Raw genomic sequence first — 16056 nt, 5'->3', positions numbered from 1 at the left:
TAGTTAAATTCAACATTTTATGGGGGGGGGGGACTGCAAAGCCTATTAGATAAGTATCTGCAACAGAGAAAAGTCAGAGGCCATATTGGTGAATAAATATTTTGGCAATTTATGTATAGTATTATAGTTTGGCAATTTATATATTATCTATATTATAATATAGCTATAGCAAGGATACTCATGTGTTTGTGTCGTGGGGGGGGGGGGATTACGAGGCAGATAATACCACAGAAACGTTTGGAGAAATTACTTTAAAAGAATTTGTCTTTTTATTAGTGGGTCGCAATTCTTGAGGAAAAAGGAGACTTGGTAAAATTGAGGGGTCCCATCGCAGTCGGGGGGAATGGACACCCCTAGTTACATCATCTGCGTATTAAGATATGCCACAGAGAAATGTCATTAGACATCTTGAAATGAAAATATTACATCGGTTCATTCGAATAATAATAGCTAAACATATCCTTTCTTGGAAAGAAATTAAAACCAGCTATAAATTTAAAAAAAAAATAGTAACACAATACAAAAGAAACATACATACACAAAAGGGTTTATCGAAAAATAACACGCAAGAGATCGAATTATTTAAAGATAAAGAACTTCTAGACAATTTAAAGAGGTGTACCGCGCATTGTTAACAGTACCATTGACCTGCGTGAATTCGGAAAGATTTTCCACTGCAGGAAAGTTGAGCACTAAAATGAGTATCAGGCTTAGAAACAATTCCATAGATGCATTATGTTTTTTTTTCCCTTTGACTTTTTATTATGACATTTGTTTCTTCACTTCATATTTGATCACAATACGTTTTCATAAATAATACAATTTTTGTACAAAATTATGAAATGTGGCTGTTTTCAAGCATTTTTTTTTTTTTTTTTTTGAGAAATCAAATACCGGTATTCCGGTATCACGTTTTAAAAATACCGAATACTGGTATTGAATTTTCGGTCCGGTTTTGCATTCCCTAGGAACAACGCAAACTATGCATTTGAACTTATCAACGTTCAGTGTACATAGTGTTAACACACGTTTTTGACGAAAAGATAGCAAAATTTTACTATGGCTTCAGATGCTAAATAACATTCAAAGAGTTAGCGTTATAATTTTTTAATAACTTTAAATGTTTATTACGTGTTGAAGAGTTGGATGATAAAAAAAGAAAAAGGAAAAAAAAGGACAAATAAAGTAGTAGCACCATTTAAACAAAGCAGCGAATATATTTTTTTCCATTAAAAAAAGATCTTTAACCGCTTTCAAAAAAAAAAGAAGAAAGAATGAAAAATAAGCTAATTTAAAATAAATTACATTATGTAAAAAAAAAAAATCGTCCAGCTTTTTCCAACAAATTTCAAGTAAATCGGCTTTTAAGTTCAGGCTCTATATTGACTTTTAGTTTCACCGTAGGTATTAATGTTAAGGGATTTGAACTGTTCAAAGTTGAACGGAAAATTGTTCAAATCAAAAACATATTTTCTATATATGTTCTTCTTCAAAAACTTTTTCCTGCTAAGTTGTTTGGAGTAAGTTCGCCTGTAAGAGCAGAATTTGTATTTGCCTTGATTTTTCCGTAGATGCTAATGTTAAGGTTATTTTTGAACGGTTCAAAACTGAAAGAAAAATTGGTCAAATCAAAAAATAAAATGTATGAATGAGGTGTACTCGCCGAGATATTTGAAAAAAAAATTGTTACATTCGGACTACTTACTTAAATGTTATTGGGGGGGGGGGGGGGGTGACAGACAAACATTTTCCCCCCACCTCATTCCCCTACTTTCAATTTTAAATTTTTTAATATTTATTTAATCATTTTATTTATTTTTGACTTTTTTTTTATTTTCGCGATATTTTAAAGACGCATTTCGCCTTCTTTCATGCTTTTTTCTTCTTTCTTTGATTTTTACAGGGAAAGTGGGCCAAAATTACGTTTGATTGAACATGTAGCATTACATATATTAATGCTTTTCAAAAATATACAAGTACACATAATTTAAAAATTACTTTCTATTTGCGATTAATTATATCTACAATAACCGGGTATAATTCATCAATTCGCAACTCTAACAAAGAGGGGGCACTGCAGCCATCCCCTAATGGCGGATGAAAAAGGTAAAACAAACGCATGCTATAGCGTATAAAATGCTAATAAGCCTAGTAATTTTTGTTTGAATGTATGTTTTTCTTGCTTTATTCTTTTAGAATTAATTTTTTAAGTCTTGCTGATATTCTAGTCCACGTAGAAAGAAATGAGAAGTCAAGAAGCATTACTAAACGTCAGAAATTAATGCAAATTACTTTGTTCGTAGTTCTTAGCAGCCATTTCCACGATGTTGAATTTGATATTTATCAATTCTTGATGGAATTACAATTTCATGTGGCTAAGACTGACAAGAATAAAATTTAATGTTAGATAACTTAATTCGCAACTCCAGCGCTCGAACACGCTACCTTGCGGTGATTTATAAAACTGACGGGAAAACTAAAACATTGCCACGTTGCGTTCCATGTATGTCTGCTGACGTAAACACAGGCAGTTTGTTCTGAGTATTTATTAACGCAATCGATGTGTCTTAGTTTGCTTTCAGCTACAGAAATTAATTCGTCTCTTAGTAGTATTCTCGAGCTTCTCAAAATAATGTTGGTTTTCATTATTTCCTTCTAAAATATGAGTTGATTGAGAAATGGTGAAAGCGAAAATTCTGGATTAACAAACTTGGATAACGTTATGCAAGGTAAAAAAATTTATTGTTTTGTATAAATTTGTAAGAATATGGGTTTTTTTTTAATCTTAAATTAAACTAACCATATTTTACAGCAGCATTTAGTTGGAATGGACAATATGCAAAATATTTTCTTGAATATATTATCGTAGAACAAAATGAAAAATGTTGAACCGAGAAAGAATTTACTTTATTCCTTTTATTCTCAGCTGAAAGGTTTCGCCAAATTTGTTTAGGGTTATATAGTTTTAGTATTGTGCGAGCAAAGTAGCCTTGGCGAGATTTCGCGTTTTTAGTTAAACCATTTTTAATTTTTATCATGAGTGGAATAAAATGGTAGTAAGATTACAGAATTCGATAAGTAAAAAGAAATAATGGTCAATCAACTGAAAAGAAAACTACCACCATATATCCGTGAGAATTTTGTTGATGATTTGCATAACATGACATAATTAAATCGTAACTCAGAAATTAGAAAAATCGAAACAGAAAAATTTTAAATTAACCGATTCGGGAATTCGAGAGAAATAACTCGGCTACAAATGCAAAACAGCAAACGCTAGCCAAGCAAGGCGAAAAAGTATCGTCTTCTTTCGATAATAATTTGTAATGTCATATTGAATTTTCTAGCATTAATTGTTATTCTTGTCAGGCCACAATTATTATTTAGTTTTATCAAGAATTGATAAATATCGAATTCAACATCGTGGAAATAGCTGCTTAGAGCTACGAACTACGTAGTTTGCATTAATCTTTGACGTTTAGTAATGCTTCTTGAATTCTCATTTCTTTTTACGTGGCCCAGAATATCCACAAGACTTTGAAAATTAATTTAAAAAGAATAAAGCGAAAAAATCACACATACGAACAAAAATCACAACACTTTTAGCATTTTCTTCGTTACCACGTGCGTTTGTTTTAGTTTTTTCGTCCGCCATTAGACAGTGACTGCAGTGCCCCCTATAGTTCGTTGGAGTTGCGAATTATATGACATTACGATTGATTATCAAAAGGGGAAGATGATTTGTCACGTTTGGCTAGCGATAATTATTTTACATTTGCAGTTGAGTTATTTCTCAAATTGCCGAATCGGTTAATTGTAATTTTTCCTTTTTCGTATGTTTCTAATTTCTGAATTATGATTTAATTCTGTCATTCTATGCAAATCATCAATAAAATTCTCACGGATAAATGGTGGTATTTCTCTTTTTAATTGATCTTCCATTGTTTTTTTAAAATTATCGAATTCTGTAATCTTTCAACCATTTTAATACACTCAGGATAAAAAAAAATTAAAATGATACAACTGACATGCGAAATCTCGCCAAGGGTTCTAAACAAATTTTTGGTGAAACTTTTCAGCTGATAATGTAAGCAATAAAGTAAAGTTGGCGCACTATTTTGGCGATGAAAATTCTCAGCTTTTGTTTTTGCAAATTCTAAACGTTCTTTCTCGGTTAAACATCTTTCATTTCGTTCTACAATGATATATTGAAGAAAATATTTTGCATACTGTCCATTCCAACCAAATGCTGCAGCAAAATAAGGTTAGTTAAATTAATTATTTTTAAACTAGGTGGAGATGAAAACTCTAATTCTTATGCTAATGTTATCAAATCCTTCTTTCGAGCTTAAGATGCATAAGAAAAAACTCCATATTCTTACAAATTCACATGAAACAATAAAAAATTTTACCTGGTATAACGTTATCCTCAAAAAAAAAAAAAAAGCTTCGAACAGACGAGCATATTCGTTGTGAATTTCTTGCAAATGCGAAGTTTGTCAATCCAGAGTTTTCTTATGTTTATGCTTTCGCCATTTACGACAATCAACTCAATTTTAGAGGGAAATAATGAAAACTAACATTATTTTAAGAAGTTTGAGAATACCATTAAGGGACGAAACAATTTCTGTTGCTGAAAGTAATTTAAGTAAGACACATCGAATGCGTTAATAAAAACTCATAACAAACTGCCTATGTTTACCAACAGACACACGTGGAACGCAATGTTTTACTTTTTTCTTTTATTTTATAAATCATCGCAAGGTAGTGTATTCGCAACTCTAATAAACTATAGGGGGTGCTGCAGCTACTGTCTAATGATGGATGAAAAAGGTAAAACAAACAAATGCCGTAATTTATAGCTTGCTTTGGACGCTTAGTGAATGACAGTAATTTTTCATCGTGTTTGTGGGAAGCTTTCTTTTCTATTCTTCTGAAATTACATTACACCATAAACTGTCTGAAGCCTGTAATTTACTCCGAAAAAAACACGTGAAATGGAATGTTTTACCTTTTTCTTTAGTATTGTTAATCACCGCAAGGTAGCGTATTCGAGCTCTGGAGTTGCGAATAAGAATAGGCATTTGTTTGTTTTACCTTTCTCATCCGCCATTATACATTGACTGCAGCGCCCCCTATAGTTTAGTGGAGTTGCGAATTGCACAACAAGTTTTCTGGGAATTTTAATGTTTGTGGTTTTTTTTAATTCGTCTGTCTTTTCGTGCATCTTTTTTAGTTTGAAAAGTTTTAACTTTTTTTTTGTCAAAAGGGAAAAAAAATGGTATTTTAGAATTATGATTATTTTTAATTCAAAACAATTCTACGCAAATTTAATTTGCTTAACTTTTCAACATAAATTTACTTTGTTTAAAAAAATGTATCGTCTGCTTCATTTATTATTTAAATTTTAATAGCGATATTTTGTTTCTATCCTGAAAAATTGAAAGAATCTGTTTTTCCTTCGACTGTGCAATAAAATTTGGATATTTCATTAAATAAATTGAATGCTAAAGTTGAAAATATGGAATGGATATCAGAAAATTTTGGCTTTGATGATTGTGAAGTTAACTATCAAAGAGTCTCTTTAAACCAATTATCGGCAGATCTATCACAAGTAATTATATTCGGAGTTGTTATAGCAAAACAAGATGCTCGTCGGATTACAAGCAAAAAACGTAAGACACAACTTTCTTCATTTTATAGATTAATTTTTTATTTATTTTCCGCCTTTGATTAAAAAGCATACATTTGTGTGAAGATTCAACCTTCAGAATAGAAAGTAAATCATTTTCTCAGTAAAAAAAATGCTTTAGCTTAAAAATTTAAAGGTTTTTAATCTTCAGAACTACAGAAGTTTTGTTCAGAAAGCTTTAAAATTTATTTCACTTGTTTATTATTATTTAAGGTCTTGTTTAGATTCTTAAAGGAATTAACTCCTGTGAAAAACATATACAAACGACCTTACATTGAAATTTAAAAGTAAAAGTTGCAGAAATTAGGGCGGTAACTTACTGAATAGAAATAGGTATTTCCCAACTTAGCATGCAGGGCTTAAATTATTTGCAGTAATTTTAATTAAAATATGTTACTATTTTATGATAATTCAACATAAATTATCTGCACTTCGATTGCAGAATAGATCGGAACTCCACCCCTCCCCCAAAGACCCCCTTCAGTTACGTCCTTGGCCTGTATGCAAGTAAAAACTTTTTTGTGAATTTTCTAACTCTGTACAAGGAATCAAACGAAATCCAGTATACGGATGGACCGTGAAAAAAACGGGTGTTGATTATTTTTTCAAATCAAACTATAGGGTGCAATGATTCAAAGGAAAAAGTATACAGGTGGACTTCAATGGCAGTAGTACCGATTGGCTTTTAGTGCAAATCGCTGAAATGGTAGGGCTGAAGGTGCGCATTCAATATTTTTCGCACAACGTGGGGTCGCTATATTTCAAGAAGTAATGATAGGATTTTTAAAAAATTGAAAAAACAGGGGAACATTCATGGAAACCAGCTCTCATAATTTTTGGCGCCAGTCGTAAATTTTGCAATTGATGGGTTTTCCCATTAAGCGTGACAGCTATATCTCAAGAAATAATGCACACTTAAAAGCGATTGGGGCCAAAAACTAATCACTTCCAGATCCTGTCAGTAATCATTTGGATACTAATTTTGCTGGAAAAATTAGCCTATGTGGCGAGGAGCAATCAAACGTGTTTTTCTCTAATCCTGACTGATGTATCAAAAAAAAAAAAAAAGAATTTTGACATTTTGAATTCAAATTATGTTTCTCGCAATCACGAGTGTGTATGTGGGCGAATGTGCTTGTTTATGTTTGCAGGCATGAGTGTGTGTGTGTGTATGTATGCGTGTGTGTTTGTGTCTGTGTGCAGGACTGAGTGTGTGTGTATGTGTGTAGGTGTGTGTATGTATGTATGCGTGTGTGTAAGATATGAACGGAACCTGGAGACTGGTTTCGCTAGAGGAGCAGCATAGAGAGGGGCCGGTCGACGGTGGTGCTGCAGAGGGAGGCGGGGAGAAAATAAAATCAAAGGACCTCAAAACAGTCAAATGAGGACAAGAAGCAATGTGATTGCTCAAAAAAAAAAGGATTAAAAAAAAAAAAGGCAAACAGATGAACTCAACTCCAGATAGTGAAGGAAGCTGTTCAGGTTTTGGCGGTAATCGCTCCAAGGAAAGGAAGGGGCGCCCTTTAATATTCTTAAAGGTAGAGGATTTAGTTTTTTAAATTTTTATCCCAAGTTATTCACTCTAGATGTTGTAATATACCATAGTGATATAACACGGTAACTAAGCTCTCGGACGCTGTGTTGAACATCTATGGCAGCGGTTCCTAACCTTTTCCGCCTTGCGAACTCTTTCCTAACTCCGAAAGAAGTTAAGAAGTTGGCGAACCCCTTGAGTACTAGGTAATAAGTAACAAGCAAAAAAAAAAAAAAAAACGCGCGCGCGCATATATACACACACACAAGTAGAAAAAAAAATTTTTTTTTTTGTTTTTTTTTTTTTCTAATTTGATCCATGACATCAGCGGTTCTTAATTTCTTTGATTAATGGAATCCTTTTTAATGCTCACTTTTTTCGTGGAACCCATGGTTTTTCGTCAATAGTTTACGGTGGCGTAGTCAGGATTCTGTTTAAGGAGGGACCGCTGAGAGACTATCACATTAACTATTCGTCATTAAATTACTAATTAGATAGAATTCATTATAGATGATCCTAATTATTAATAACTGTTAATAATTATTTGTTATTGTAAAATACCAATACACCCCTATTTGTGATTCTGAGTATTTTTAAAAGGAATAAAATAACCTCAGAATTTATGCATGAGTTATATGGTTAAATTATTTTTTTTAAGGAAAAGAATAACTAATGTGTTTTACCTACAACAGTGTCACATAAATTTACACAGAAAAAGTTTTTAATCTCTAAAAATTATAATGCCTCTTTATTATTCAACAATTGGTTAGTTATTTATAAATCAGAGACTTTGTTTTCAATGTGTGTTGACATCAGAATCACATAGAGCAAAAACATTTAGACGCTCTTGACTAGTACTTCCGTGCTACGCACAAAAGTCGTATCTGCAGCCGAGCTCAAAATAAAAAAACTGCTTTTCAACGTTTTACGTACATTTGATTCAAGTTCAATTTTTTTCAGGATTAAAAAAAAAATATTTCTTATCCACAAATAACCCCAAAGCATTCATTATATATAGGTAAAATAAGTTGAGAACCACCTCGCGACAATTACTCAATTTTGATAAAAAGTACATATATGACTTTTGTGCTTATCACGACAGAGTACTGCTTCTTAAACTGGTCCTCACTCGTTAAATATTGAAATTGTCCTTTCAACTGCTGCCATAGATACTGAGAGAGTGGCTATTATGAAGAGCTGAAAATTTGAAATTGTTGTAGAAATCGTAATTTTAGGCTTTATTTGGTAACGTTGTAGGAAAGGGAGTTGGGGATGTCTTCCCGAAACTTTTTCAACATTGAAGTCACTTATAAATTGTCTATGGTGATATTCGGGAGTCAATAGTTAATTTCGGAATTTTTTTTAAAATTAAAGTTTTAAAACGCAATTTTAGACTACTTTTGGAGCCATGAGGTGAGACGTGATAAGTAATAATTCTTAGATTAGTATACGAAAGTAAAAGAGAATTTATTTTGAAAATTGAAAAGGCATTATTTTTATCGGTTTTTTAATGTTACAAATTTGAAATGTGTGAAAAGATAACATTCAAGTTTCATGGAACCCCCGAGAGAGCTCCACAGAACCCCACGGTTCCGCGAAACACTATTTAAGAAACGCTGCACATTACATTATTGCTGAAAAACAAAAAAGACGGTCGAAACTTTGAATGCATAATAAAGATGTTTTCAGTAAAACGCTTGGTCTCTGGGAAGAGTGATTGCCTGCCCCCCCCCCCCCATCGCTCAAATGACGGGTCTGTCATCAGGATAATATCTGTTATTAAGAAAATATGAACATGATTTTGTTTGTTTGTTACTTTTAATGCACTATTTTTATTTAAGAATGTGGATCTGATCGTTATGTCTTGAATTTTACTCTTCGAGATTCTACCAGTGATACCATAAACGCTGTTTGTTGGGGTGAAGAAAGTGTCATTGGTCAACTAAGCTCTTCATTTACAATCGGTGACGTTGGTAAGATAAAATTTTAATAGTTTCAAAATTTTCAATCCAAAGCATATTTATACGATACATAATAATTAAGATGAAGCTGATTAGATTTATAACAGTTAGTAACATATAAGTTGATTAGACACTTATCTCTGAATTTCAGAAAGAAGTTAAAATGTACATAAAAATCAGGGAAAAACCATCTTATTCAAACAGTTAGGCATCTTCAGAAACAAATTCCGCCCTCCCCCTCCCCCAAGAATATAAATTAACGGTTTTGGATTGACCTGGCAATACTCCGGATGTGTAACTCACATCGAAAGTTTGAGGAGCATTGTAAAGAGCCGTGTGCGTAAAATGGACTGCAAAACAAATAAAACAATTTCGCAGTAAGTTACCACCTCTAAGCAAGGGCTAAGGCAGAACTACAGTAGACCCTTGTTTTACGAGGGGGTTACGTTCCACGGAAATGCCGCGTAAATCAAAACCGCGTAAATTGAGACCTAATAGTAGTGTTAAAATAGGGGTTTGGTTCCGAAGGTAATAAAATACCTCATTCTAGTGATGATTAATTGTATAATAAGTTTAATGCGTACTTATATCGACTTTTATGCACAACATGCATTTAAAAAAAAATAAAACAATAATAATAATAATTTCGTGTTTTGTTTTTAAAGAGGAGCTGGCTATGATAGTCTTTTGGCAGCCATTAAGAATTTTTATCTGTAATTCTTTGCAGAGCATTAACGCATCCATGATCACTTGCGTCATTTCCCCATGATACAATCTTCCTTCACTAACAAATCAGAAAGATCATTTATATTGTCTAGGAATGGTTCAAAATTTTCAATGTGAACATTTTTGGCTGTGCGTCACCGACGTCAGTATTCTCGTTGATTTTGTCCTCCTTTGTCACTCCTAAAAGCTCTTCTTCCAGTGAGTTCTGAACTGTGTGAGTTTAATAACTTTACTTCTGGAAAGAACTTTGGAACCGATCGCATAAAATGTCTCCAGTGGCCCAAGCTCGATTATGAACAAACCAAACTGCATTTTATTACGTGTAATCTGAAATCTTTAGAAGTTTGGATTTTGAAAGAGGGGAAATTTTTATTTGTTTGCTTTGCCGCATCCGCGTAAAACCGAAACTCATCCGCGTAAAATAAAATAAAGGCGTCAAATCCTAAACCACGTATAATCGAAACCGCGTAAAACGAGGGTCTACTGTACAATATACAAGATTTCAACGACATGACATCTGCCACAACCAGCTCGGTTATTCAATTATGGTTTCCAATAAAAACGAAACTGCTGTCTCTGGATGTGATGACAGGGGTTGTCTGGTGTATATTGCATAAATAAAACAATGATTAAGAATGTTATAAAACTTTGTTTCGGGGACGACGAGGTAATAATTTATGTTCTAATTTAATGAAACCAAAACCAAACCACAAACGGATTGTATGGATGAATTCGGCAATGTGAGGTAAAAAAATGAGTTCTAACGAGATTAACCTCCACCTACTCGCTGTGCCCCAGGTTCTAGTTATGGGTTAGGGCAGCGTTTCATAATTTTTTTCTTAAGTAGAATCCCGTTTAATGTCCACTTTTCTAGTGGAACCCCTGGTCGCGAAAAAAATACTGTAATGGCGTTTTAACATGCCTCTTTCGGATGAAGTCTCATTCTCCTATTTTATTTATTTGACTCTCACACATCCAATACTTTTATCATTAAAATATTTGCGTACTTCCTGACATATTTTACACTTAAATAATTGAGTCTGTCATCGCCCTGAAGCCATGCTGAAAAAGCTTTACTTATGAAGACAATGTCTTCAGATGAAATAATTGAACACGTCAGTTTCCTCAGAAGCTTTTGATCGGAAAGATTGATTAAACTTTATGAAAACATTACATAGGGCATATGCGAGCGCCCGAAAATATTTTGATGTTTACTTTCTTTACCATTAATTTGAGTTCAAGGAAGAGCTCGCTCTGCTCTTGTGTTGAATCAGTAAATGCGTATTTTGAGCATAGACGCTTCTGTATTTTTTCAATATGTGCATTTTACTCCGTTTTTATAGCATAGTTACAAGAAAATTCTTCCGCAAACAAACTATTAATGCACTTAATATATATTAATCAAATAGCTAGGCTCGTAGTCCTTATCAAGAAGATTTAAACCTTTCTCATTTTACTGTAAGAAAAAAGTTAACTTACTTACTTTGAGACGGTTCCCTGAAAGGTATTTAAAAGATCATTCTTTATTGAGAGATAAATGTACCCTTGTGTCAGAAAAATTTCAGCCATTTTTTTTTTTTTTTTTTTTGAAGTTGATTGAAGCTCAACGCAGAACAATCACTGAGTTTATTTTTTGGTGATTTTTTTTTGCATTCATTTTTTATTGATCGTTTTAGTTCGTAGCAATATTTGTAATTCCATATTTTGTAATTATATTTTTTGCACTTGTTATAAACTATGGAGCAGTATCAAACTTAAAAAAAAAAAAAAAAAAATCTCCCAAATTTTATTGTCTATGTGCGAGCGTCGTTTTTTTTTTTTTTTTTTCTTTTCTTTTCTTTTTGCTTGTTACTTATTTACGAGTACCCAAGGGGTTCGCCAACTTCTTTCAAAGTTTGGAAGGAGTCTGCATAGAGGAAAAGACTGGGAACTGCCTGGTATAGATAGATAGATATTGAGTGAACACACACAAAAAATGCTTTTTTCGAATTAATACTTTTTTTATTGAAATAAATTGTTAATTTCCATCAGAGGTAGATATGCATAGATCTACAGATAGATAAGTATAGAGGTCGTGTAGGTCGATAGAGAGGTCAGTCGTTTAAGGAGCTTCAACGGGGGGTCAATGCCCCCCCCCCCCCAACGATTTAAAAAAAAAATGCTTTTACATGAAAATAGAAATGCTTTTTGCTATTTTCCGACAAAATTTGCATTGAGAGTACAACTTTTGCCCCCTCCCCCTCCTCTAGGAAAATTCCAAACGATGGTACTGGAGATAGATATTGAAAATATTTTATTCAAATTAATACTGATATAGATAGATATAGATTGATTCATACCGTCGCCAATTTTTTTAAAACAGCCGCCGAAGTTGGCAATCTTGGCGTAAAATGGTGAATCACAAAAAAGCCAAACAGCCGCTGTAGGCAGCTGCTTGCATAGAAAGGCAAATAGCGCAAAAAGGTGAACCAGCTGGTCGGCACAGGCGGCTAGTTTTTTAATAAATTAAAAATATTACTGCAATTGTTTTCTTTTTTTTCTTTCATAAATTGTTAGAACACAATTTGGATGTATAATGGTGTCGATGGTTCAGGAGGGGGTTATGGGATGACCCCTCCAAACTATCACCCCATGGGATACCGGAGGATCGGATACAGGGGGAGAGTCACCCCCATGACCCTCCCCCTGTTCCACCCCTGGATGAATCAATTGTCTCATTTAAATTTTTATATTCTACAACTGAGAAGTTCAAAATTGTATATGGATATTGATGATACATGTGGTTTTTAATCCACAATTCATTTTCTCTGCTATTCATTAGAAAAAGACTGATTAAAAGTTTCGCTCAAATCTTATTTTTATCGATTGTTAAAAGGCACCAATTTAAACAACAAAGAATTCAGACAACTTTCGTGGAATCCCTAACTGATCTCCATATAACCCTCGAGTTTTACGGAACACAATTTGAGAAGCCCTGGGTTAGAGAGACTTCCTAAACAGGGAATATTTTAAAATAAGGGAATTCAGGGCATTCCCTTTAATTCAGAGATGCCTTTCCCATGACAAGGGCGCACCCCTCCTAAATATCACGGAGACCCCCCCCGAAAGCAATAGCTTCCCCCAAAAATGGGAAAAATACCTCTACCTCCCCCTAAAAATTTCATTGGCACAGTCTGCGCCCCCCCCCCCCCCCCAGGTGAGCATCCCTGTTTAATTAGACGAGTTTTTAGTCACTAATCACAAACCATTTCACAATAGTATATTTTCACAACTCTTCTTATAAATTTTGTTTCAGTAATAATTATTTACTTTCTTTTTGTAGTTATTAATGTTTTTTATCTCCTTCAGTGAGAATTAAAAATCCGCAGATCATGACGAAACAGCCAGGTGAAGCAGACGAAAAATTTAGACCATTAGTTACCAGGTATTTTATATTTATAAAGCAAAGTTACGAAAAAAAATTTTCAGTACTTTTAAATTGAAGTTTTTTGCTTTTTAAAAGCATTTGAATCAAATTTCAGTCTTTTGATAGTAGCAAACTTGTGATGAACGCAAGTGAATGATCATAATTTATCTCAATAGTTTTTAATAGAGGATTGATGAATCGAAAATCATTTAAAAAACACCTACATAAAAGTTGATGGGACAATTATTATTGGGAAATTTTCATATTTCATACCATTCTTAATTACTTTGCAGCCAAAACACATCTATTTATCATAAGATTCAGTGATCTCATGTTTAAGCGAGTACTAGAATTGAAATTAAAATGACAATTTCCGAGGTTGGAATAACTAAAGCCCTGTATGCTTATAGCATACTGTATGCACAGTACACAGGGGTTTAGGAAAACCGACGTTGCAGCCCATGCTTTGAATTGCCCATCGCATCAAGTCAATGCAAATGTAGCCTTCAGTTTTTCCCAAAAGGAAACTTTTATTAAACACACTAAGTACAACGACCATTTTTAATTAAGTGTTTTCGTTGTAATGTGGATGAAATTTTGCAAATTTGTGCTTTAGTATAACGTTAAGCAAACATGGACATTCTTTTTTGCTCACTGAAAGTACTTCAATTCAATTCATTCCCCCCCCCCCTTTAAGGAATTCTTCGATCATCTCCTAAAGGGTTTCAATACTATATGAGCTTGGATTTTGTTTTGTGGGAAACAATTATTATAACAGTAAAGTTGGACAAAAATTTTGGGCTTTTTTTTGGTCTTTAAAGCTGCAATGCAAAAATTGATGTTACTCAACAATTTAAAATGGATAAGATTGGAACAAAAGCAAGATTCAGATGTGCTGGGCAGCTACCATTTTAAGTTTTGACTGGTTCTCTTGAGATTTAAAAAAAAAAAAATACTGTCTAGACACTAGGCCTGACATTTCAAAAATTTCCAGGGAATGAGTGAGGGTGGGTGTCAAAGGGTATATATATATTTGATGCATTGAAATCGAAAAACAGCAAAAAACACTCCCACATGTATGGAAATACAGTGAAATCCGGTTACAACGAAGTTCAAAGGACCGGAAATTTCAGTAGTTGTAACGAGAATTTCATTGTAATGGAATTAAGCACTGAAACAAAAAATAATTGGGACCAAAAATTAATTTTGTTGTATTGGTATTCGTTGTAACAGGATTTTACTGTACATTTATTTCTTAAAGCCAGGGGAGCAAAAGGTCAATTGCTCTGTCCTGACTCCTTTAAATGATGGGCCTTCTAGATACCCCCCCCCCCCCAAAAAAAAGAACTTGTAAGCAAATAATCTTGAAATTGGAAGTCTACTTTTTAGCATAGTCCAACAATACCAGTTTCCCCTAGAAGTTCGTTGTTTTTTTTTAATACGGCTATCTGATAGGTATGTCAGTTTAAATAGCCGGCTGAATGCTCTAAATTTAGCATATTTACTGCCACATCAATGAATTATTATTATTATTTTTTTTTTGCATGAAACAATCTTTTAGTTATTTGTTTATTTAGTATTTAAATTATTGACTTTATTATTTTCATCTGAATTTAATTCTGTGCAACAATAACTGTCTTGAAACATGAAATTTTCCTTTATGAAGTCTTGTGCTTAGAAATTTTAAGCATAAGAATAAAAATCTTTTTGCAAAAAATTGCTTCAAAACGTTCTTTTCTCTAATAAGTAATTAAAATACAATGAGAGAAGAAAGAGAATCTTTAAACATTGATTGAAAATACTTAATTTCAAAACATTTATCTTAAAAATAATGAATTATCTTTTTTGCAGCCAATATCAACTTAATATAAGTCCTACATACAGCGAAATCATACTTTGTGAAGGAGAAGATCAAAAAGCTTATGAGAATTTTTTACATTGCGCAGTCCGTAATTCTTCAGACTTATTGAGTTTAGCGGATGTTGTATATAACAGCCAAAATGCTGATGGGTTATCAGTTAATTTGCTTGTAGCTATAAAAAATGTGAGTATAATGTTTCATAAAATTGTAAAAAGTGAACAAAAACAAAGAAAAGGAGCTTTTTTTTTTTTCTAATTCGTCTGAATTACAATACAACAGATGCTATGAAAATATGTTAAATACATATTCTTTACAGAATATGGAGTCTCATAAGAAGCCTCTTTCAAATAAAGTTAAAAAACAGCCTGCATTCAACCAGTATATTATAGTTCAACAAACATGATAAAAATAAACTTTAGATACTACTTTATATCATGCAGCTGTATTAATAACACTATTTACCAAAACTAAAAATTATACTAGTTGATTTTTTTTTTTTTTTTTTGAGCAATCACATGGCTTATTGTTCTCATTTGACTGTTCTTGACGTTACGCTGATTTTATTTTCAACCGCCTCCCTCTGCAGCACCACCGTCGACCGGCCCTCACGATGCTGCTCCTGTAGCCAAAACTGTCTCCAGGTTGTGTCCATATCCTACACACACAGGCATGCATACACAACACCTACATATACGCATACATACACACCTACACACATGCTCATGCCTGCACACATATAAACACACATACACACACGCTCATGCATGCATACAGACGCAACACACATGCTCATGCATGCATACAGACCCAAACACACATGCTCATGCATGCATACAGATGCAAACACACACACACACACATATCCACTTACTCATG

At 33.2% G+C, this 16056-nt stretch overlaps 1 protein-coding gene across 1 annotated transcript in view; it reads left to right on the top strand.

Annotated features, from left to right (window-relative positions):
* Positions 1-5521: 5521 nt before the first annotated feature.
* LOC129221309 (meiosis-specific with OB domain-containing protein-like) overlaps positions 5522-16056 on the top strand; it is a 39201-nt gene continuing 28666 nt past the window's right edge. The window contains exons 1-4 of the mRNA XM_054855770.1: positions 5522-5675; positions 9068-9199; positions 13262-13337; positions 15171-15363. Of these exons, the coding sequence (XP_054711745.1) occupies positions 5522-5675; positions 9068-9199; positions 13262-13337; positions 15171-15363 (555 nt within the window). The remainder of the gene's footprint in view (positions 5676-9067; positions 9200-13261; positions 13338-15170; positions 15364-16056) is intronic.

Source organism: Uloborus diversus, chromosome 4 (assembly GCF_026930045.1).
Source record: "Uloborus diversus isolate 005 chromosome 4, Udiv.v.3.1, whole genome shotgun sequence".
NCBI classification, from domain to species: domain Eukaryota; kingdom Metazoa; phylum Arthropoda; class Arachnida; order Araneae; family Uloboridae; genus Uloborus; species Uloborus diversus.
This window is presented reverse-complemented; position numbering and strand designations above follow the sequence as displayed.